Source organism: Gigantopelta aegis, chromosome 15, assembly GCF_016097555.1.
Source record: "Gigantopelta aegis isolate Gae_Host chromosome 15, Gae_host_genome, whole genome shotgun sequence".
NCBI classification, from domain to species: Eukaryota; Metazoa; Mollusca; class Gastropoda; order Neomphalida; family Peltospiridae; genus Gigantopelta; species Gigantopelta aegis.
The window spans coordinates 13,793,078-13,817,861 of record NC_054713.1 but is presented as its reverse complement, the minus strand read 5'-3'; the positions used below and the strand labels follow the sequence as shown (position 1 = coordinate 13,817,861).

The 24,784-nt window shown below is 39.1% G+C and overlaps 1 protein-coding gene across 2 annotated transcripts in view; it reads right to left on the bottom strand.

The window, feature by feature from the left end:
• The window catches only part of LOC121390371 (phosphatidylinositol 4,5-bisphosphate 3-kinase catalytic subunit beta isoform-like), a 60,277-nt gene that overhangs the window by 13,307 nt on the left and 22,186 nt on the right, over positions 1 to 24,784 (bottom strand). Inside the window, exons 10-19 of one of the 2 annotated variants that reach the window (XM_041522168.1) lie at positions 24,354 to 24,542; positions 23,470 to 23,602; positions 21,021 to 21,124; positions 19,157 to 19,192; positions 13,954 to 14,007; positions 12,515 to 12,706; positions 10,297 to 10,421; positions 7,297 to 7,443; positions 3,015 to 3,186; positions 1,530 to 1,648 (exon numbers count right to left, since the gene is read on the bottom strand). In XM_041522168.1, coding sequence (XP_041378102.1) covers positions 1,530 to 1,648; positions 3,015 to 3,186; positions 7,297 to 7,443; positions 10,297 to 10,421; positions 12,515 to 12,706; positions 13,954 to 14,007; positions 19,157 to 19,192; positions 21,021 to 21,124; positions 23,470 to 23,602; positions 24,354 to 24,542 — 1,271 coding nt within the window. The remainder of the gene's footprint in view (positions 1 to 1,529; positions 1,649 to 3,014; positions 3,187 to 7,296; positions 7,444 to 10,296; positions 10,422 to 12,514; positions 12,707 to 13,953; positions 14,008 to 19,156; positions 19,193 to 21,020; positions 21,125 to 23,469; positions 23,603 to 24,353; positions 24,543 to 24,784) is intronic. The other variant, XM_041522169.1, reaches the window with a different exon arrangement.

The window sequence follows — 24,784 nt, the reverse complement described above, 5'->3', positions numbered from 1 at the left end:
CTGACAGTCGTCAAACTCACCAACTTAGTATTTTAATAGCAGTTGGTGAAATTAATTTTACTTAGGCGAAATAAATTAATGTAATAATTGACATTTTGTTCAGAAATAACCAACTAAAATAACTAATATTAGTCGTTGATAATTTATATAGCTTAATAAATAGCGTCAGTGATTATAAAGTGAAGATACATGAGATTCTTTAGTCGAAGTCTAGGGGTTAGCGAATTCACTACATTGGACAAGATCCAACAGACAGAATAGCATATACCACAGCTCTTGATATACCAATTATCAAGCATTGGCTGGAAGATGAAATAGTCCAATGGGTCCACCGACAGGGATCGATCCCAGACTGACCGTGATTAAGGCGAGCAATTTACTTTAGTTACTCCCCTTTTTACTATGAAAAACAAAAGCTTTGTTATACTGCCTCATGAAAACATAAGATATAGGTATAATATCAGTCGTTATTATCCACGTGGTTCAACATAACCGAGTTAATAATAATCATACGAAGCACACGTGTAATAACAAGTTTAATGACGTAATTTTGGGAAGCGACATCATAACATGACGTTGCTTCTCCAGTCCTAGCTCAGATTGGACAGTTGAAATATGACATCATTTTCGTCATCTCCTTCTAGTTGTGGTTGAAACATTTTGAGTTGGGTTTTGTTATAGATAAAGAAAACAACAATAATAATATGGATAATAAAGAAATTTTTACACTCGCGTGTGAGTCGTACTGATTTTACTAAACTCGTGTCAGGGTTCATGTATTACCCTTGCTCTCGCTCGGGCAATACAAAAATCCTGACACTCGTTTCATAAAATCAGTATGACACACAAGCTTGTTTAATAATCTCTATTTAATAACTCATACTGAAGGTGAACTTACATGAGATTTTGAGTTGAAGTCTAGGGGTTAGCAGATTCACTAGACTGGACAAGATCCAACATACAGGATAGCATATATCACATATAACTCATACTGAAGGTGAACTTACATGAGATTCTTGAGTCGAAGTCTAGGGGTTAGCAGATTCACTAGATTGGACAAGATCCAACAGACAGGATAGCATATATCACACATAACTCATACTGAAGGTGAACAAACTTACATGAGATTCTTGAGTCGAAGTCTAGGGGTTAGCAGATTCACTAGATTGGACAAGATCCAACAGACAGGATAGCATATATCACACATAACTCATACTGAAGGTGAACTTACATGAGATTCTTGAGTCGAAGTCTAGGGGTTAGTGGATTCACTAGATTGGACAAGATCCAACAGACAGGATAGCATATATCACACATAACTCATACTGAAGGTGATTCACTAGATTGGACAAGATCAAGATCCAACAGACAGGATAGCATATATCACACATAACTCATACTGAAGGTGAACTTACATGAGATTCTTGAGTCGAAGTCTAGGGGTTAGCGGATTCACTAGATTGGACAAGATCCAACAGACAGGATAGCATATATCACACATAACTCATACTGAAGGTGAACAAACTTACATGAGATTCTTGAGTCGAAGTCTAGGGGTTAGCGGATTCACTAGATTGGACAAGATCAACACGTAGGATTTCTGTTTGAGGACGTTGTGCATATCAACCCGGGCTTTCTCTCGCACTTTCTGTAAAACAATTACAAAGAAAACATTTAATAAAAATAATAATAGTCATATAGAGACCAGACATTAGGATCGTCAAGTACGATTTCTATTTAAAAACAGTGCATATCAACCCGGGCTTTCTCTCGCACTTTCTGTAAAACAATTACAAAGAAAACATTTAATAAAAATAATAATAGTCATATAGAGACCAGACATTAGGATCGTCAAGTACGATTTCTATTTAAACACAGTGCATATCAAGCTGGGCTTTCTCTCGCACTTTCTGTAAAACAATTACAAAGAAAACATTTAATAAAAATAATAGTTAATGTACATAGAGACCAGATATTGGTAGTACTAAACCAAAAAAAGTTTGTTTTATTTAACGACGCCGCTAGAGCACATTGATTTTTTATCTTATCATCGGCTATTGGACGTCAAACATATGGTCATTCTGACACTGTTTTTAGAGGAAACCCGCTGTCGCCACATAGGCTACTCTTTTTACAACAGGCAGCAAGGGATCTTTTATTTGCGCTTCCCACAGGCAGGATAGCACAAACCATGGCCTTTGTTGAACCAGTTATGGATCACTGGTCGGTGCAAGTGGTTTACACCTACCCATTGAGCCTTGCGGAGCACTCACTCAGGGTTTGGAGTCGGTATCTCGATTAAAAATCCCATGCCTCGACTGGGATCCGAACCCAGTACCTACCAGCCTGTAGACCGATGGCCTGCCACGACGCCACCGAGGCCGGTGTACTAAACCAAATAACTTCCCTATCTTGGAGTACTAGTTAATTTAATTAAACAGAATGTTCATACCATATGAGTTATGTTGTAGCGTTCACTCTTGGACTATTAATTATGTTAATTTATTTAAACAGAATGTTCATACCATATCAGTCATGTTGTAGCATTCACTCTTGGAGTACTAGTTAATTTCATTATACAGAATGTTCATACCATATGAGTTATGTTGTAGTGTTCACTCTTGGAGTACTAGTTAATTTAATTAACAGAATGTTCATACCATGTCAGTCATGTTGTAGCGTTCACTCTTGGAGTACTAGTTAATTTAATTCAACAGAATGTTCATACCATATCAGTCATGTTGTAGCGTTCACTCTTGGAGTACTAGTTAATTTAATTAAACAGAATGTTCATACCATGTCAGTCATGTTGTAGCGTTCACTCTTGGACTATTAATTATGTTAATTAATTAAACAGAATGTTCATACCATGTCAGTCATGTTGTAGCGTTCACTCTTGGGCTATTAATTATGTTAATTTAATTAAATAGAATGTTCATACCATGTCAGTCATGTTGTAGCGTTCACTCTTGGACTATTAATTATGTTAATTTAATTAAACAGAATGTTCATACCATATCAGTCATGTTGTAGCGTTCACTCTTGATGAGCGTGTTGACGAACGCGAGTTTCGTCAGGGCCTCCTGTTGTCTGACAAGCTCACTCAGATGCCCTGTGTTGGCGTGCAGATACACCTTCAGGATCAGTCGGAATTGGACAGTCACTGTCGGATTGTGCATTTCAGACCTGTTCATAAAAATAAAAAAATAGGGATGTTGATGTGATTCCAAAACTGAAAATGTTTGTGTACTTAAGTTTTTAGCTCCTAGAAACACATTAGATATATAAACTTTGAGATTCTACGCAAAAAAACAGTAAAGTAATTAATGTGTATAATTTTAATAGTTATTAAGTCTTAGAGAGGAAACCTGCAAGAGATCTTTTATATGCACTATCCCTGACAGGATAGCACATACCATAGCCTTTGTTATACAAGTAATGGTGCAGAGGTTGTAACAAGAAATAGCCAAATAGGCCCACCAAAGAGCAAGTGCTTTACCACTGGACTACGTCCCACCCCAAGAAATTGTTGAGGATGAAAACAGTTTAAATAATGCTAGTCCCTCAGGCCAGTAAAATATGTCCAATGTCATTAATATGCAGTCATACAAAAATTAATGTGGGTCAGAATAGGCCACAAATGTTATGTATCTGGTGTTAAGTCACATGGTTCTAACCAGTAATGGGAATGGGGTTGCCTAGTGATTTTTCATGGCGACTAGTAACTTTGTAAAAAAAAAATACATTAATAGTCAAACTTTATCTATAACTCTACATTAAAAAGCTATATACAAAATTTCAATTCAATATCTAGAGGCATTGTGGAAGAAAAGTTGAGAAACAGTTTAGACTGGAAACTAAGATTGTAATTTTCTCTCCAATTTTCTGTAAAATATCCAATATAAAAAAATTATCAAAATAGTAACATTTAAACCAGACATTAGGCTTGGCAAAACAAATTCTTCCATATTCCTTTGTCCTTTTTTAGGCCCATGGAAATATTTCTTATTTCTACTTTATTTTTTTTATTATTATTATTTTTTTATTTTTTTTTAATCCCACTGCTCCCTTTCCTTTCTCTCCTTTGAATTCCATCTCATTTCTGCCCGATCTGGCAACTCCTATCTTTCAACTTCTTTCGCTGTCCGCCTCCACATCCCAGTCCTTGTCTCTCCAACCGTGACAGGTGTTTATCTCTTGTGGTTATATATGTGCCACACACCTGCCTTTCTCCATCAGCTTTTAGCTGTGGGCTTAGTCTGACCACTTCAGGGAATGTTCAGTAGCTACTTCTGGCATTGTTAAGATGCAATTGTAACCACCTACAATACACCCCTACGATCGGCGGTCGTTAGTTAGTGCCGTGTCTATCCTTGCTTTATTAATCAGAAACAATAGTCAGGACTAGCCCTTGGATGATCTTTTACATGAAATTTCGATAAGACCTCACCTCAAATACGGTTCCGCAGCATGGTCAACAACAGCTAAAACAAACCAACAGGCACTTGACAAAGTCCAGAACCAAGCTCTCCATATCATAACAGGAGTAATGAAGTACCACTAGGGTTTCAAGCGACACCAAGCAGGAGTGGTCGACACCAATCAAAGACATGGAACAGTTTACTCACATACAGCCTCTCAACAAAAGGCGAGAAGTGAAGATCATGATCCAAGCTGAAAAGTTCACTAGTGTGACAGACCATGCAATGAGACAAAGGCTAAACAAAAATACAACAAACCGGCTCAAGCACAGCAGTTTTGTGCATGAATACAGAAGGCTTCTCAGACAACACAGAACCACCTTACCCTGTGGAACACTCTCCTTTAACTCGAAGGCTTCTCAGACAACACAGAACCACCTTACCCAGTGGAACACTCTCCTTTAACCCGAAGGCTTCTCAGACAACACAGAACCACCTTACCCAGTGGAACACTCTCCTTTAACTCGAAGGCTTCTCAAACAACACAGAACCACCTTACCCAGTGGAACACTCTCCTTTAACCCTAAGGCTTCTCAAACAACACAGAACCACCTTACCCAGTGGAACACTCTCCCACTCGAAGGCTTCTCAAACAACACAGAACACCTTACCCAGTGGAACACTCTCCTTTAACCCTAAGGCTTCTCAAACAACACAGAACCACCTTACCCAGTGGAACACTCTCCTTTAACTCGAAGGCTTCTCAAACAACACAGAACCACCTTACCCAGTGGAACACTCTCCTTTAACTCGAAGGCTTCTCAAACAACACAGAACCACCTTACCCAGTGGAACACTCTCCTTTAACTCGAAGGCTTCTCAAACAACACAGAACCACCTTACCCAGTGGAACACTCTCCTTTAACCCTAAGGCTTCTCAAACAACACAGAACCGCCTTACCCAGTGGAACACTCTCCTTTAACTCGAAGGCTTCTCAAACAACACAGAACCGCCTTACCCAGTGGAACACTCTCCTTTAACTCGAAGGCTTCTCAAACAACACAGAACCACCTTACCCAGTGGAACACTCTCCTTTAACCCTAAGGCTTCTCAAACAACACAGAACCACCTTACCCAGTGGAACACTCTCCTTTAACTCGAAGGCTTCTCAAACAACACAGAACCGCCTTACCCAGTGGAACACTCTCCTTTAACTCGAAGGCTTCTCAAACAACACAGAACCACCTTACCCAGTGGAACACTCTCCTTTAACCCTAAGGCTTCTCAAACAACACAGAACCACCTTACCCAGTGGAACACTCTCCTTTAACTCGAAGGCTTCTCAAACAACACAGAACCACCTTACCCAGTGGAACACTCTCCTTTAACTCGAAGGCTTCTCAAACAACACAGAACCACCTTACCCAGTGGAACACTCTCCTTTAACTCGAAGGCTTCTCAAACAACACAGAACCACCTTACCCAGTGGAACACTCTCCTTTAACCCTAAGGCTTCTCAAACAACACAGAACCGCCTTACCCAGTGGAACACTCTCCTTTAACTCGAAGGCTTCTCAAACAACACAGAACCGCCTTACCCAGTGGAACACTCTCCTTTAACTCGAAGGCTTCTCAGACAACACAGAACCGCCTTACCCAGTGGAACACTCTCCTTTAACTCGAAGGCTTCTCAGACAACACAGAACCGCCTTACCCAGTGGAACACTCTCCTTTAACCCGAAGGCTTCTCAGACAACACAGAACCACCTTACCCAGTGGAACACTCTCCTTTAACACGAAGGCTTCTCAGACAACACAGAACCACCTTACCCAGTGGAACACTCTCCTTTAACTCGAAGGACACAGCTAAACCATGGGCCATAGTGACACCAGACATCCAAGTTAAAAAAACTATCCCAAGTCTCACCTCAGGTGATGAGCAGGACAACCTTGTAAAGAGATCTCTTACCCTTGCAACAACAGATGAGAAATACCCATCAGAAGCATGGATACATGTGTACACAGATGGATCAGCAACCAATGCAATGTCCAATGGATCTGCTGGAATCCACATAGAATTTCCATGCGGCGATAACCTCGACACAAGTGTAGCCACTGGATTGCACTGCACCAATTATCGAACAGAGACTGAAGTGCTCATCCAAGCTGCCTCCATCATTCAGCACTGCACAGATGACTGCCAGCAAGTTGTATTCCTCACTGACGCACTATCTGTCTTGGAAGCCATCGAAACTGACAAACTTCCAAACCTGTCCACAAAGCTCCAACAAGTCACCAAAAACAGATAGGTGGTCCTTCAATGGATACCAGCCCATTGTGGTATCCTAGGAAATGAGAAAGCGGACACGTTGGCAAAAAAAGAAGCAAGCAAAGGACAGCAGTGCAACAACATTGAATTCCAAGGGAAAAAACCCATCAAAAAAGCAATCATGAGATCACCAAAAAACAAAGACAAAGACAGCTACCATCTCCTAACTAGACAGCAGCAGGTCACACTCTTTCGTCTCCGCACTGGACATAACAGGCTGAACTCACACATGCACAGGAAGTTCCACCTTGCCTCCTCGCCTATATGCACATGCGGTCAAGAAGACCAGACAACAGAGCACATCCCCCAGAGATGTCCGCAGCAGCAGAAGACAAGGGAGGAGATCTGGCCTTACCAAGAATCTCTTGCTACCAAGCTCTACGGCAACAAGGAGGACCTAGAGAGGACGATGCTCTTCATCGTACGATCAAATTTAGAAGTGTAGTCAGCGAACGCAAAGAAGAAGAAGAATAGTCGGGACTAGCCCTTGGATCTTTTACAAGAAATTTCGAGCCCTGAATATGTGCAATGAGATAGAGAAATACCTCAACAGCCAGAAGAGGTGGTGCCCGATGTGTTCATTGTTAAGTGCGCGTCTCAGCAGAAACTTCACCAGGGGGCAGCACATGTACGTCTCGTACTTCAACGCCTGAACCAGCTGTAACAAATACTGCGACAGTTCCTCGTCGTCACTGCAAGATAGAAGTAATCAAGCATTATTATGGAATCTACTTTCTTTAAAACTTTGTACGTCTCGTACTTCAACGCCTGAACCAGCTGTAACAAATACTGCGACAGTTCCTCGTCATCACTGCAAGATAACAGTAATCAAGCATTATTATGGAATCTACTTTCTTTAAAACTTTGTATGTCTCATACTTCAACGCCTGAACCAGCTGTAACAAATACTGCGACAGTTCCTCGTCATCACTGCAAGATAACAGTAATCAAGCATTATTATGGAATCTACTTTCTTTAAAACTTTGTATGTCTCATACTTCAACGCCTGAACCAGCTGTAACAAATACTGCGACAGTTCCTCGTCATCACTGCAAGATAACAGTAATCAAGCATTATTATGGAATCTACTTTCTTTAAAACTTTGTACGTCTCGTACTTCAACGCCTGAACCAGCTGTAACAAATACTGCGACAGTTCCTCGTCGTCACTGCAAGATAACAGTAATCAAGCATTATTATGGAATCTACTTTCTTTAAAACTTTGTATGTCTCATACTTCAACGCCTGAACCAGCTGTAACAAATACTGCGACAGTTCCTCGTCATCACTGCAAGATAACAGTAATCAAGCATTATTATGGAATCTACTTTCTTTAAAACTTTGTATGTCTCATACTTCAACGCCTGAACCAGCTGTAACAAATACTGCGACAGTTCCTCGTCATCACTGCAAGATAACAGTAATCAAGCATTATTATGGAATCTACTTTCTTTAAAACTTTGTATGTCTCATACTTCAACGCCTGAACCAGCTGTAACAAATACTGCGACAGTTCCTCGTCGTCACTGCAAGATAACAGTAATCAAGCATTATTATGGAATCTACTTTCTTTAAAACTTTGTACGTCTCGTACTTCAACGCCTGAACCAGCTGTAACAAATACTGCGACAGTTCCTCGTCATCACTGCAAGATAACAGTAATCAAGCATTATTATGGAATCTACTTTCTTTAAAACTTTGTATGTCTCATACTTCAACGCCTGAACCAGCTGTAACAAATACTGCGACAGTTCCTCGTCATCACTGCAAGATAACAGTAATCAAGCATTATTATGGAATCTACTTTCTTTAAAACTTTGTACGTCTCGTACTTCAACGCCTGAACCAGCTGTAACAAATACTGCGACAGTTCCTCGTCATCACTGCAAGATAACAGTAATCAAGGATTATTATGGAATCTACTTTCTTTAAAACTTTGTATGTCTCATACTTCAACGCCTGAACCAGCTGTAACAAATACTGCGACAGTTCCTCGTCATCACTGCAAGATAACAGTAATCAAGCATTATTATGGAATCTACTTTCTTTAAAACTTTGTATGTCTCATACTTCAACGCCTGAACCAGCTGTAACAAATACTGCGACAGTTCCTCGTCGTCACTGCAAGATAACAGTAATCAAGCATTATTATGGAATCTACTTTCTTTAAAACTTTGTACGTCTCGTACTTCAACGCCTGAACCAGCTGTAACAAATACTGCGACAGTTCCTCGTCATCACTGCAAGATAACAGTAATCAAGCATTATTATGGAATCTACTTTCTTTAAAACTTTGTATGTCTCATACTTCAACGCCTGAACCAGCTGTAACAAATACTGCGACAGTTCCTCGTCATCACTGCAAGATAACAGTAATCAAGCATTATTATGGAATCTACTTTCTTTAAAACTTTGTACGTCTCGTACTTCAACGCCTGAACCAGCTGTAACAAATACTGCGACAGTTCCTCGTCATCACTGCAAGATAAAAGTAATCAAGGATTATTATGGAATCTACTTTCTTTAAAACTTTGTACGTCTCGTACTTCAACGCCTGAACCAGCTGTAACAAATACTGCGACAGTTCCTCGTCGTCACTGCAAGATAACAGTAATCAAGCATTATTATGGAATCTACTTTCTTTAAAACTTTGTATGTCTCGTACTTCAACGCCTGAACCAGCTGTAACAAATACTGCGACAGTTCCTCGTCGTCACTGCAAGATAACAGTAATCAAGGATTATTATGGAATCTACTTTCTTTAAAACTTTGTATGTCTCATACTTCAACGCCTCAACCAGCTGTAACAAATACTGCGACAGTTCCTCGTCATCACTGCAAGATAAAAGTAATCAAGGATTATTATGGAATCTACTTTCTTTAAAACTTTGTATGTCTCATACTTCAACGCCTCAACCAGCTGTAACAAATACTGCGACAGTTCCTCGTCGTCACTGCAAGATAACAGTAATCAAGCATTATTATGGAATCTACTTTCTTTAAAACTTTGTATGTCTCATACTTCAACACCTGAACCAGTTTTAACAAATATTATAACAACTACTCATCATCAATGTCAGATGAAAATAATAAAACAAAACATGATTATGGAAAATGTGAGGTTTTCTTTATTAGCATTTAATGTAACAGTAAACTTTGGGGGAAAAAAGAAAACAAAAGGAAGAATTGATAGAAAAAAGGAAAAAGAAGAAACAAATGAAAGACTGAACGAATTAATGAATGAACGAACGAACGAACGAACGAACGAACGAACGAACGAACGAACGAACGAACGAACGAACGAACGAACGAACGAACCAATGTTAGTTGACACCCTGGCATGAAAAGAACAAATGAACGCATAAGTGACCTAAGACATGTAAGAAAGAAAAAGACTGAATAAAAAATGAAAGAGCAAAACCAAAAAGAAAACAAAGAAAAGTAAACACTGTAAGCTCTTCAGCTAGAACTAAATAAGAAGTACCAGCTACTTATTACTGTGTTCCTGGAGGCAATAATAAAAAAGTGTTTCAACTAACACCTCACCTGAGGGCCTGGTCCAAGCAGTCAACTGCGAACTTGCGGACGTTCATATCGGGGTAGTTGTAGTCAATCAACTCAATGGCGTAGTCGACCGGTAATCTAGACCAACTCTGCAGTAATGCCACAACCTGTAACCACAGAAACAAATACTTCTGAGAGTACTGCTAAAGCAATACATGCCCCTTACCGGGCCAAACATATTTTTATATCTCCAAAGTTCAAGGGCCGTAACTCTGTTAAAGAATGGATAAATTGCCATAAAAGTCAAACTTAATTTGTAACAGTACATGATAAAGGAAGAAATGTTTTATTTAACGACGCACTCAACACATTTTATTTACGGTTATATGGCGTCAGACATATGGTTAAAGACCACACAGATTTCCACAGGCAGGACAGCACAAACCATGGCCTTTGTTGAACCAGTTACGGATCACTTGTCGGTGCAAGTGGTTTACACCTACCCATTGAGCCTTGCGGAGCACTCACTCAGGGTTTGGAGTCGGTATCTGGATTAAAAATCCCATGCCTCGACTGGGATCCGAACCCAGTACCTACCAGCCTGTAAACCGATGGCCTAACCACGACGCTACCGAGGCCGGTTCAGTACATGATAAAGCTATACACAAAACTTCAGCTCAATGTATTGAGGTATTGTAAGAAAATCATCCAGAAAACTAATATGTGGGACAGATGGATGGACAGACAGAGATGAAATCTATAGTCCCCTTCGGTTGGACTGGAACTAACAGGGCCGTAGCTAGCAGGGGACAAGGTGGCACTTGCCCCAACCACCCCCCCCCCCCCCCCCCCAAAAAAATAATAATCTGGTAATAACATAACAATTTACTGGTTATTGATATTGACGTTTTAAGTAAGTAACCTCCCTGAAATGGCTACAAAATGGTATTTCAGAGCCTCTAGATTGGGGTAGGGGGTTGGGGGGGCATGCCCCCGGACACCCTATTGTCTTGCACCTTCCATGCTCATTTGTTCCAAGATTTTCATCTACCACCCCACCTCTCGCCCAAAAAAACAACAACCCCAAATCCTAGCTACAGCCTTGACTAACAATAATTTGAAAGGTTTTAATACCCTATTGTCTTGAGCATTCAATGCTTGTTCATTCCAAGAATTCATCTACCCACCCACCCCCCACAAAAAACAAATCCTAGCTACAGCCCTGACTACCAATAACTTGAAAGGTTGTCATACTCTACTGTCTTGCGCATTCAATGCTCATTCGTTCCAACAATTCATCTACCCACCCACACCAAAAATCCTAGCTACAGCCCTGACTACCAATAACTTGAAAGGTTGTACTACTCTACTGTCTTGCGCATTCAATGCTCATTCGTTCCAACAATTCATCTACCCACCCACACCAAAAATCCTAGCTACAGTCATGGACCCATATTCACAAAATGGTGTAAATGTACGTCTACAACTAGCACTTACGTCTGCCGTAGATTTACGTTTACGTGCAAGAAGCACCGTATTCTCAAAGACGGTCGTAAATGTAAATGTAACTTAGTTGGACGTAAATCCACGATTTAACACTCTCACCGGAGAAATTTAAAAAACAAACATTAGAAACGATGGCTACCGGGTAAATAACAAATGCGCAAAACGCAATTTCGTTTGTCTTCTGCTAACAATAACATCGCGAATGGCGAACCATGACATTTTGGTATTGGTGAGGATCTGCGTTTTGGTACGAACTTGAGGATATTACTTAAAAAGGAAAAGATAACTCAGGAGAAATTGGCCGAGTCGAAAACATCCGTTCGATCACCAACAAAAATATGTTAAATCCATGGGCTTTCGCCATCGCAAACTGCTTCAATTATTGGAACTCCTGCCAGTTTTCGTAAATAATAGTAAATAACGGCGATCGTGCTTGATTTATTATATGAACACGACTTACGTGCAGCGTTAGTTGTAACTGGAGGCATTCTTATATTTACTTCCAACTTTACATGTAACTTACATTTTCGTTGTTTCGTGAATAGCTCTTCAGTCGTAGATTTACATTTACGTGTAAAACTAGGCTTACAATGTTTTGTGAATATGGGTCCTGGGCCCCGTTCCATGAAGCGATCTTAGCCCTAAGATTACCGTAAGCGCATAGCTACCCTATGCACTTAAGTTGATCTTAGGGCTGAGATCGCTTCGTGGAACGGGGCCCAGGACTGACAATAACTTGAGAGGTTGTACTAACATTGGCCACATCGCTGTGGTTATTCCACTTGACCGATTGCAGGACTTTGGGCAACGAGTTGGGGAACTTCTCCATACATTCGTATCTCAGCATCCAGATGAATTCCTTCTCCTGCTCGAACAGAGGGGTCAGTGGGTCCTTGATCACCATCTGTCGCAGCTGCTCTATATGGGACTTGCTCGCTTTCATATTCTGTAAAAAATAGTCATTCTAATATTCAAAACATTTTTTTTTTTAATCTGAAATTTGAGAAAGTCTGTCTTACATGTAGCTGTTAAAAGATTTGCTTGGTTTCATCTTCTGTACAAATAATCATTATAATTAAAAACATTTATGAGAACAAATCGGACTGGATCGCTACTGAAATTTGAAATGCAGCTGTTCTATATATGTGACTTGCTCGCTTTCATATTCTGTCAAAAATAGTCATTTTAATATTCAAAACATTTATAAGACAATTGAACTGGATCGCTACTGAAATTTGAACTGTAGCTTGCTCTATATGTGACTTGCTCGGTTTCATATTCTGTAAAAAATAGTCATTTTAATATTCAAAACATTTATAAGACAATTGAACTGGATCGCTACTGAAATTTGAACTGTAGCTTGCTCTATATGTGACTTGCTCACTTTCATACTCTGTAAAAAATAATCATTCTAATTGAACACATTTGTAAAAACAAATCTGAAATTTGAGAAAGTCTGTCATACATGTAGCTGTTAAAAGATTTGCTTGGTTTCATCTTCTGTACAAATAATCATTCCAATTCAACACATTTGTAAGAACAAAACTGATTGGATCACTAGCATACTGAAATTTGAAATGTAGCTGTTATTCTTAAAAAAAATTAATCTATTTCAAAAATTTGTATAAACAAATCGGACTGGATCGCTACTGGAATTTGAAAGTTAGTTTGTTTTGTTTAACGACACCACTAGAGCACACTGATTTATTCATCATCGGCTACTGAATGTCAAACATTTGGTAATTTTGATGTATTGTCCTAGAGAGAAAACCTGCTACATTTTTTCATTAGTAGCAAGGGATCTTTTATATGCACCATCCTACATACAGTATAACACATACCACAGCCTTTGATATACCAGTCGTGGTCCACTGGCTAGAATTGGGCCCACCAACAGGATTTGATTCTAGACTGACCGTGCATCAAACGAGCACTTTACCACTGGGCTACGTCCCATCCTCTGTACATGTAGCTGTTATAAGACTTGCTTGGTTTCATATTCTGTTTACATAATAACTTTCTGGAAACGAGCAACAGCCCAATGGGCCCACAAACAGTGATCATTCCTAGACCAACCGTGCATTAGGCAAGAGTTTTACCACTGGGCTACGTCATGCCCCCCCCCCTTTTTAAAAATTAAGGGCCAAGGCTTAAAACCGACGAAGAAATGGCAAATACATGTATTATACTTACCGCAGATCCTGGGGCACCACTTGGTTCCATGTTTTGAGCAGCGAATTCAAGCACCTATAAAATCACAGAAAAACTACAAATATAAGCATTTGTAAGAAAGTATTTAATCGCCTATCCTGGACGGAGGAGCTGGCGAACAACGACACCTGCGCCCATGACAGGCATGTACTACAACAGCTTGTTCTGAATGTGCATGTTAAAACCTATGTCCTGACCTCAGATAAACATGAGATGTATGTATACCTCGTGTTAAAAGAATGTTAAAAATGTTAAAGTTAAAGTTTAGCCACTTAGAATAAATCATACACATTATTATTTTCTTCTCCTTCCTGTGATATAAAGTAAAAGTAAAGTTTGTTTTATTTAACGACGCCACTAGAGCACATTGATTTTTTATCTTATCATCGGCTATTGGACGTCAAACATATGGTCATTCTGACACTGTTTTTTAGAGGAAACCCGCTGTCGCCACATAGACTACTCTTTTATGACAGGCAGCAAGGGATCTTTTATTTGCGCTTCCCACGGGCAGGATAGCACAAACCATGGCCTTTGTTGAACCAGTTATGGATCACTGGTCGGTGCAAGTGCACCTACCCATTGAGCCTTACGGAGCACTCACTCAGGGTTTGGAGTCGGTATCTGGATTAAAAATCCCATGCCTTGACTGGGATCCGAACCCAGTACCTACCAGCCTGTAGACCGATGGCCTAACCACGATGCCACCGAGGCCGGTTCCTGTGATATAACTGACACTGACACTCTTTGATATTGTTCACATTCAGAGGTTATTCTAGGTCACATAAAATGGTGTTCAATTGCCACAAGTTACAAAAACAAAGGAAGGACGCTGTTTGTACTGATCTCTATCCTAGAGCTCATTCTGCCCCCTCTACGATGAAGCCAAGATAAAGCACTGGCCGAACGGAACAATAATGGCTGTCAAGCTTTGGGGTTCCAAAGAAGACTTGACAGAGACAGCGTTTTTTATCACCACCACCGAACTCCAAATCTAAAGCATGATCAACTATAGCTTGAACACAGAAGAAGAAGAACTGATATCTATAATAATGTTTTACAAACATGGCAGAACTGATCTCTATAACAATGTATTACAAACATGGCAGAACCTATCTCTATAACAATGTATATTACAAACATGGCAGAGCTGATCTCTATAACAATGTATTACAAACATGGCAGAACCATCTCTATAACAATGTATTACAAACATGGCAGAAGGCTTCTTTGTTGTATCAAGCCATCTGACAATGTGCTACATTTCCAAACACATGTTTTTTTAGACATATTGAGTGAATCAGTCTTTGTGTTTATTATATTATTTAGTCAGTTTAAAATTGCTCGCTTTCTTCCATATGAAGTCATTTCTGGAGGAATTCTATGGATCTGTGAAATTAACAAATATATTTAGTTTAGATAGCCTGTTCAAAAATGCGACAAATGCTTCTGAATAATTTTTTATTATATTTGAAATGTGCACATAAATTATATAAAGTCCACTATTAATATTTAGGCCGTAATAATCTAAACTGACACTGTAATAATTTCTGTCCCAGATCAGGCCCCTGGCTATCCAGAGACGGGACCCGGGACAGATATGCTCAAAACCTTCGTGGTATATAAGCATGTTAAAATTATCTGCTCTGCTCCGCTCCGCATCTGTGATCTGCATGGTTCATGGTAACCATAGAAACAGATATGACAGACATATTATTTCGACAATTAATGGATTTATGTATTCATAGAAAATGGACAGGAAAAACATACATGTGGAAATGTAGCTTTATATAACCTTCAAGGCACACTTGATGGTGACAACATGTTTATTAAAATACTACATAGAGTATTAGAGAATAATACATGAGTGTCCGTTAGATAAATTGTATCTCACAACAAGCTGTTTTAAAATGTATCTTACCGAGCGAAAGCTTGATAAATGGTATCTAATGGACACGAATGTATTATTCTATTTCTTACATATCCTCAAAAACCAGGTTTGAAGCAAATTTTAACATCTTTTTCGACTAAAAGATATTTACAACCCTTTGCACTTGTATCTGACTTACGTGTCACAGACACACGATTGTCAGGTTAACAATATGTCACACTGTAATCCATTTCCATCGTGTTGTCTTTTCATTGGATATGTGGCATTGGTGACCTGGTCATCACCTAGGAGCAGCCAGTCGTATGTTTTGAAATTGTTAGCACATGTACATGCATAAACAGGGTATGTGTTATCATAAATAATGCATGGTGTTCTCACCAACGGGTATGTAAGAAATGTATTAAATAGCAGTTGTTTGAATTAAGCATTACAAAATGTTATAAGATGGGAGAAAGGAGATCACAGCCTTTATGAAACATTGTTAAAAAAAGTTAAAAGTTTGTTTTGTTGAACATTATGACACAATGTGCTGTACTGGTGCTGCATTATGACACAATATGCTGTACATTATGACACAATGTGCTGTACATTATGACACAATGTGCTGTACTGGTGCTGCATTATGACACAATGTGCTGTACATTATGACACAATGTGCTGTACATTATGACACAATGTGCTGTACTGGTGCTGCAATATGACACAATGTGCTGTACATTATGACACAATGTGCTATACATTATGATACAATGTGCTGTACATTATGACACAATGTGCTGTACTGGTGCTGCATTATGACACAATGTGCTGTAATGGTGCTAAATTATGACACAATGTGCTGTACTGGTGCTGCATTATGACACAATGTGCTGTACAGTATGACACAATGTGCTGTACATTATGACACAATGTGCTGTACATTATGACACAATGTGCTGTACTGGTGCTGCATTATGACACAATGTGCTGTACAGTATGACACAATGTGCTGTACATTATGACACAATGTGCTGTACTGGTGCTGCATTATGACACAATGTGCTGTACTGGTGCTGCATTCTGACACAATGTGCTGTACATTATGACACAATGTGCTGTACTGGTGCTGCATTCTGACACAATGTGCTGTACATTATGACACAATGTGCTGTACTGGTGCTGCATTATGACACAATGTGCTGTACTGGTGCTGCATTATGACACAATGTGCTGTACTGGTGCTGCATTATGACACAATGTGCTGTACTGGTGCTGCATTATGACACAATGTGCTGTACTGGTGCTGCATTATGACACAATGTGCTGTACATTATGACACAATGTCCTGCACATTATGATACAATGTGCTGTACTGGTGCTGCATTATGACACAATGTGCTGTACATTATGACACAATGTGCTGTACTGGTGCTGCATTATGACACAATGTGCTGTACATTATGATACAATGTGCTGTACTGGTGCTGCATTATGACACAATGTGCTGCACATTATGACACAATGTGCTGTACTGGTGCTGCATTATGACACAATGTGCTGTACTGGTGCATTATGACACAATATGCTGTACATTATGATACAATGTGCTATACTTGTGCTGCATTACGACACAATGTGTTGATCTGGCACTGCATTATGATACATTGTGCTGTAATTTAGCTCAGTCGGTTGAGCACTCACTTGAGGTGCTTGCATCGCAGGATCGAACCACCTCAGTGGATCCGTTCAACTGATTGGTTTTTTTCTCGTTCCAACCAGTGTACCACAACTGGTTAAAGGCCGTGGTATGTGCTTTCCTGTCTGTGGGTAAATGCATATAACAGATCCCTTGCTGCAGAAAGAAAATATAGCGGGTTTCCTCTATTGACTACGAGTCAGAATTACCAAATGTTTGACATCCAATAGCCGATGATTAATATATCAATGTGCTCTAGTGGTTGTGTTAGTCAAAACAAACTTTAAATTGTGCTGTACTGATGCAACATTATGTTAGGAAGTAGTAATTAGAAATAAAAGTAAAAAATAAAAATAAAATAATTACTAACTATGGCTGTACTACATGTATGTTAAGAAATATTACATAATGTCAGATATTAGTCAATGTCAGAGTATAAGCTGGGGTGGGGTGGGGGGGGGGGTGTCGGACAGGCCTCTGACAATATAGAAATACTAAAAAAGAACAAGGATTCTATGAATTAAATGTCTTGCCTACCATAAACGGATTCAGTGAATTAAAAAATAATTTGGTTTCAACAATATTTATTTGGCAAAACATAATGGAATCGGTCAACTGGCTTAGCCTACCGGGTATATTAAAGACCTCTCCCTACATTTTACAAGCGGATACATATTAAGATACACAGGCGATAGGATTTCAAACTTTATGTGAAACACCTTTTTGGTTCCGTGCCTTGTGATCATTGGGAACACATCGGAAATAGTTTATTATTATTTATTTTTTTAATAGTCATACTCGATATATAATAATCACGGGAAACGAAATTTTGGTTCCGTGATTTTACCGAAAACGTTCGTTACCGTGAAATCCAAAGGCCTGGATACAACAGACCTACACTACATAGATTTGAACAAAGAGGAAGAAAAAGACAAGGGATGGAGAGGCGGGGGGGGAGACTGCAGAACATTTAAACACTCTATTGGGTGATGAAGTTAAGTGCGAAAACTTTACATTCTAAAGAGCTACATGTAAATGCAAAAGTTGATATTATCGCCACCACTAGAAAGCAGAATTTTTTTAGTATGGCGCTATGGAATTGAATGCAACCACAGTTAACAGTGGGTATCAGGGGGCCTCCACCAGAAAGAAAATGGGTAAATTTTAGGCTCAGGGTTAACAAAATCAGTCATGATAAGAGTAATTAATTTTGTCAAAATAAAATAAAATCTGACAAAATACCCGTTTTACCCTCTGCCAGAAACCCTGGCATTCAAAGGTACTACACAGATCATAGATTACATTCATCAAGTTGAGGAAAAAAAATCATTTGACGGAAAATTTATATACACAATTATTTTCACAATTCAGTGAACATGGTTTACTAATTTAACCCATTAAAATCTTTTTTACAACAATTATACACTGCATTAATATATTTACTAGGCAATTAAACATCAATTTAGTAAAGGGTATCTTTCAAGCTAGACGTCACACAAATCTCTGTAAATGGACCATTTATCGAATCCAGTTACTGTCTGTGAAATGTATGTGATAACATTTATGGACCTGATAAAACTGGCCATTTTAAGGATTTGTGTCTCATATTTAATACTTACAATGGCACCATCTGGCATTACATAGGAACTGGTTTCCTAGATAAGTAAATCAATATACTGCAGTAAAACTACATTTCTAGGTAGGTGTGTGTGTGTGTGTGTGTGTGTGCGTGTGCGTGTGCACGCATATGTCAAAGTATATCAAGGTCATTTGCGAATATGTCCCACCTCATCATATCCAAGAATATACAGGACTCCACAATTATTATTCTAAGACTAAAACTAACTCTAAAACCTGACCCAAGTGCCTTTATGCAATAGCTTGTAGAAGCATGCTTATGACTTTAAATGCATACTTGTGCATACAAGCATATATCTCTTTTCATGCTTATGTGTGCATACATGCATATATATCTCTTTTCATGCTAATGTGTGCATACATGCATATATATCTCTTTTCATGCTAATGTGTGCATACATGCATATATATATCTCTTTTCATGCTAATGTGTGCATACATGCATATATATATCTCTTTTCATGCTAATGTGTGCATATATATATATATATCTCTTTTCATGTTTATGTGTGCATACATGCATATATATCTCTTTTCATGCTAATGTGTACATACATACATAAGTGTTTTCATAAATGTGGATGTACATGCATATTATGTGTTCATACATGCCCATTTGCATTTATATCCCTCGCCTGATGTGCGGTCAGTTTGGGATAGACAACCCTTGGTGGGCCCATTGTGATATTTCTCATTCCAGCCAGTGCACCATGACTGGTATATCAAAGGTCATGGTATGTGCTATCCTGTCTGTGGGATGGTGCATATAAAAGATCCCTTGCTACGAATGGAAAAATGTGGCGGGTTTCCTCTCACAGACTATATGTCATAATTACAAAATGTATGAAATCCAATAGCTGATTAATAAAGCATTGAGCTCTTGTGGAGTCGTTAAACAAAACATTCTTTAACTTTACTGGGCTACAATCTGTTTAACGACACAACTAGAGCACACTAATTTATTAATCATCGGCTATTGGATGTCAAACATTTGGTAATGTTTACCTATAGTCTTAGAGAGAAAACCCACTACATTTTTCCATTTAGTAGCAAGGGATCTTTTATATGCAAATCACCAAAACAGGATAGCACATACCACAATCTTTCATAATACCAGTTGTGATGCACTGGCTAGAACAAGAAATTACCCACTGACATGGATTGATCTAAGACCAACTGTCCATCAGGCAAGCGCTTTACCACGTCCCACTCCGTCTGGTAACAATAAATACTGATCTTTACCACGTCCCACCCCGTCTGGTAACAATAAATACTGATCTTTACCACGTCCCACCCCGTCTGGTAACAATAAATGCTTAACTTTACCATGTCCCACCCCGTCCGGTAAAAATCACGTCCCACCCCGTCCGGTAAAAATAAATGCTGATCTTTACCACGTCCCACCCCATCTGGTAAAAATAAATTAACTTTACCACGTCCTACCCCATCTGGTAAAAATAAATTAACATTACCACGTCCTACCCCATCTGGTAAAAATAAATTAACTTTACCACGTCCTACCCCATCTGGTAAAAATAAATGCTGAACTTTACCACGCCCCACCCCGTCTGGTAAAAATAAATGCTAAACTTTACAACGTCCCACCCCTCTGGCAAAAATAAATGCTGAACTTTACAATGTCCCAACCCGTCTGGTAAAAATAAATGCTGATTTGATCCCTTCTCTGCTGTGGGTAGAACTCCCATGCGTAGAAAGATATTGTGCCCACGACAGGCATGCTTGAACAGTTTTCTGATGGAAGCACACCAAAAGTTACCCATACCCAGACACCTTTGGGACTTTCTGTTTTAGTTTTTCTGAGACCCAGAAAGGTCACACACTCACCTTGTCAAATGCTGGGTATGTGATGTGCTGCTTTATATTAAAGTCCGGGAAGTTGATTATCAACTTGACACCATCGCTTCCCCAGGGGTTAGGAGACACTGATCCTGAAGACAAATTGAAAGTTGTTTTGTTTAATGACACCACTACAGCACACTGACTGACTAATCTTTGCAGGGCTAGCTCTGGCACTCACCAAATTCGCCAATTGCAAATTTTGAAAGCAGTTGGCGAATTTTATTTTAGTTTAGCAAAATAATTTCATGTAATAATTGACATTTAAAAAAAAAAAAATCTGTCGATTTCTGCAATTTTTGAAGTTTAATAGATAATTTGGCGAATTGGTTTGCTCACCCAGAGCTAGCCCTGCTTTGTCTAACATTTTTTAGTAATTCTGACACATAATCTGAGAGGAAACCTGCTACATTTCTCCATTAGCAGTAAGGGATCTTTTACATGCACTTAACAAACAAGGACAACACATATCATGGTCTTTGATATACATGTACATGGATCGGACAGGCAGAGGACGTGAGTCAAGAAAGACAACTGTCTAGGAGAAGCAAACTCCCAAATCAAAACTGGGTTGGAGAGGCTCAGAATCCTGGTACGGAAACTCTCCTAGGAGAAGGCAAATTCGAAACTCAAACCAAGTCCACTGAAGTCAAAGTACAGAAGCTATGCATAAGCATTAGCGTGGAAACCGAAAGGAAATGTCTGTACATGCACCAAGCTCTATGATCATCATCATATACATGGGGAGGGATAAGTCCATCGAGGGGGTTCGATCTTACAACCTAAGCACCTCAGTTGAGAGCTCTGCCGACTGAGCTACATGTACATCCTCAACTGTTTTGTTTAACGACACCACTAGAGCACATTGATTTATTAATCATCGGCTATTGGATGTCTGTACATCCTGAAAAAAAGACATCATCATTATACAATCTCCAATCTGAAAACAAGCATTCTGAGAGTACTGCTAAAGTAATACAGCTAGGGCCCAACATTTTTGCATCTCCTGAATTCAAGGGTCATAACTCTGTGAAAAATTGACTCCATATGTGGGCATGTGGGATAGACCCAAGGTGGTCGAAATGTCTTATTAAATATTCACCACCGAGGATGTACTTTTTCTATCCCACATGTCTTTTCCTCTAATTCATAAGGTAAATAAACCATAATTTTACACAAACAGACAAAGTTGGCTGAAAAAGTCATTTTCAATTGACCATTTTATCATAAATAAACTCCACTATCGTATTTGCCATGTCTGTTTCATGTGCTAAATAAAATTTAACACTACAAATTAACAAGATAGCTTTTAATAACAAAATATTAATTTAAAACTGTGTCTAATGACCTTGCATCACCATCTCACATCAATATGATGTCATATATTACCTACGATGTCATGTTAAACGCAAGCGCATGATATCCCATGTGGGATAGGAATGTGTTACATGGCTTTCTTTCATGGGATAGCTCTGTCCCATAAACCTGAGGATGAGAGACAGACATTTCTTACATAGCTTTCTTTCATGGGATAGCTCTGTCCCATAAACCTGAGGATGAGAGAAAATGCTACATACATTTCGGCTCATGGCAATGAAAAAAAAAAATGTGGAAAACTATATGTGGGACAGATGGACGGATGGACGGACAGACAGATAGATAGATGAAACCTGCAGACCCCTCCCGTAGTGGACCAATAAAGGTACAATGGAAGAAGTTTTAATATAGCAAGGATGTTCTCATCTTCATAAATCAAGGCTAATATTCGTTCCTCGTATTCAGCCTTGATACATGTAGTCAAGATTACTGATATCCACTACTAGCGCCATTTATTGGAAGAAAATTTGTAATACCGATTATGTCCCTTACACGATGACATCGCTGACCAATCACAGCATCGGTAACATGTGACAATCTTGAAAGCAATATCAAAAATTAATCGCCGGACGCTGACGCTGCCATCTTTGTTTACAATAACAAGGGAATCTATAAGGAGCGTTGCGATTCGTTGCAATCAGATCTCATCACATCCAATGAAATTTAAGCATTTTGTGGCACAATTTCTTGACATGTATCAAGGCTGAATACGAGGAACGAATATTAGCCTTGATTTATGAAGATGGGATGTTCTATACATGTACATGTATGCACTAAGGAAGGGTAGGTCATCGTCTTCTTTTTTTCGGGGGTGGGGGGGGCGCATTTTGGGTTTCATGGGGGTTTTTAAATTCAGTTTTCAAATGTTTTTATGTGTATTTAGCAAAAATGGGTTGGAGATACTTTTGATGAGTCATGGGCAATGGTTGGGAGAGGCATCCAATCCACCTCCCATCAAGGGAGGCCGATTTTATGATTTCACCACCTACTGCACTTGATGCAAACACTTTAACATTAGCTACATCCTAACCCTCAACCCCTCAACTGCAAATAGACTCACCAATTGGGTAGCAGCCTTCTTCCATCTGCAGATCATCTGTGATTGGCCACATGGGTATTTCCCTCTCTCCGCGCATCAAGTGAGATCGGAAGTCGAATACTGCGACATTCACCCATGCGATCGGCGTCAAATCCTGAACAAGATTTAGTAAATTTTTAAATATCAAACTGTATTAATAACGTGCATTCTGAGAATGCTGCTAAAGCAATACATGTCCCCTATCGGGCCCAATTGTAGGGGTGCAACGAATAAGATACATATCACGAAGATGAGGTGATGAATACGGATATGTATTCACGTCCATGTATACAAAAGTGAGAATCGATCCCAAACCGACTGTGCATCAAGCAAGCGCTTTACAACTGAGCTACGTCCCGCCCATATAGAATAAATAAATACACGAACCCAGTTTTAAAAGTATATTAGTTAAACATTCAGCATTAACCAAATACCTTGTTTGACTTCTTGATAGCTACATTCTGCCCCTATAGAAGAATAAATAAATACATGAACCCAGTTTTAAAAGTATATTATTTAAACATTCAGCATTAACCAAATACCTTGTTTGACTTCTTGATAGCTACATTCTGCCCCTATAGAAGAATAAATAAATACATGAACCCAGTTTTAAAAGTATATTATTTAAACATTCAGCATTAACCAAATACCTTGTTTGACTTCTTGATAGCTACATTCTGCCCCTATAGAAGAATAAATAAATACATGAACCCAGTTTTAAAAGTATATTATTTAAACATTCAGCATTAACCAAATACCTTGTTTGACTTCTTGATAGCTACATTCTGCCCCTATAGAAGAATAAATAAATACATGAACCCAGTTTTAAAAATATATTACTTAAACATTCAGCATTACGGAATTACCTTGCTTGACTTCTTGATAGCGTTGAGAGTGAAGCAGAGTCGGGCCATCTGGGGTACATCTTTGAGCGGCAAGTCAAACATCAGATCAGCATTCACGCTACACGAGCCGTCCTGAACCACAAGGTCCGTGACCTTCTGAATCGTGCACAAACCTTCGCTGCCGTGAAACAAACCAACCAACAGCTTGACCTGCAACAAAAATATTTGTCTGTAAAATAAATTCTGAATCATGCACAAACCTTCACTGCCGTAACAGCTTGGCCTGCAACAAAATAATTTGCCTGTAAAATAAATTCTTCTGAATCATGCACAAACCTTTACTGCCGTGAAATGCTAAACCTGCACCAAAAATATTTGCCTTTAATATAAATTCTTCTGAATGGTGCACAAACCTTTACTGCCATGAAACAAACCAACCAACAGCTTGGCCT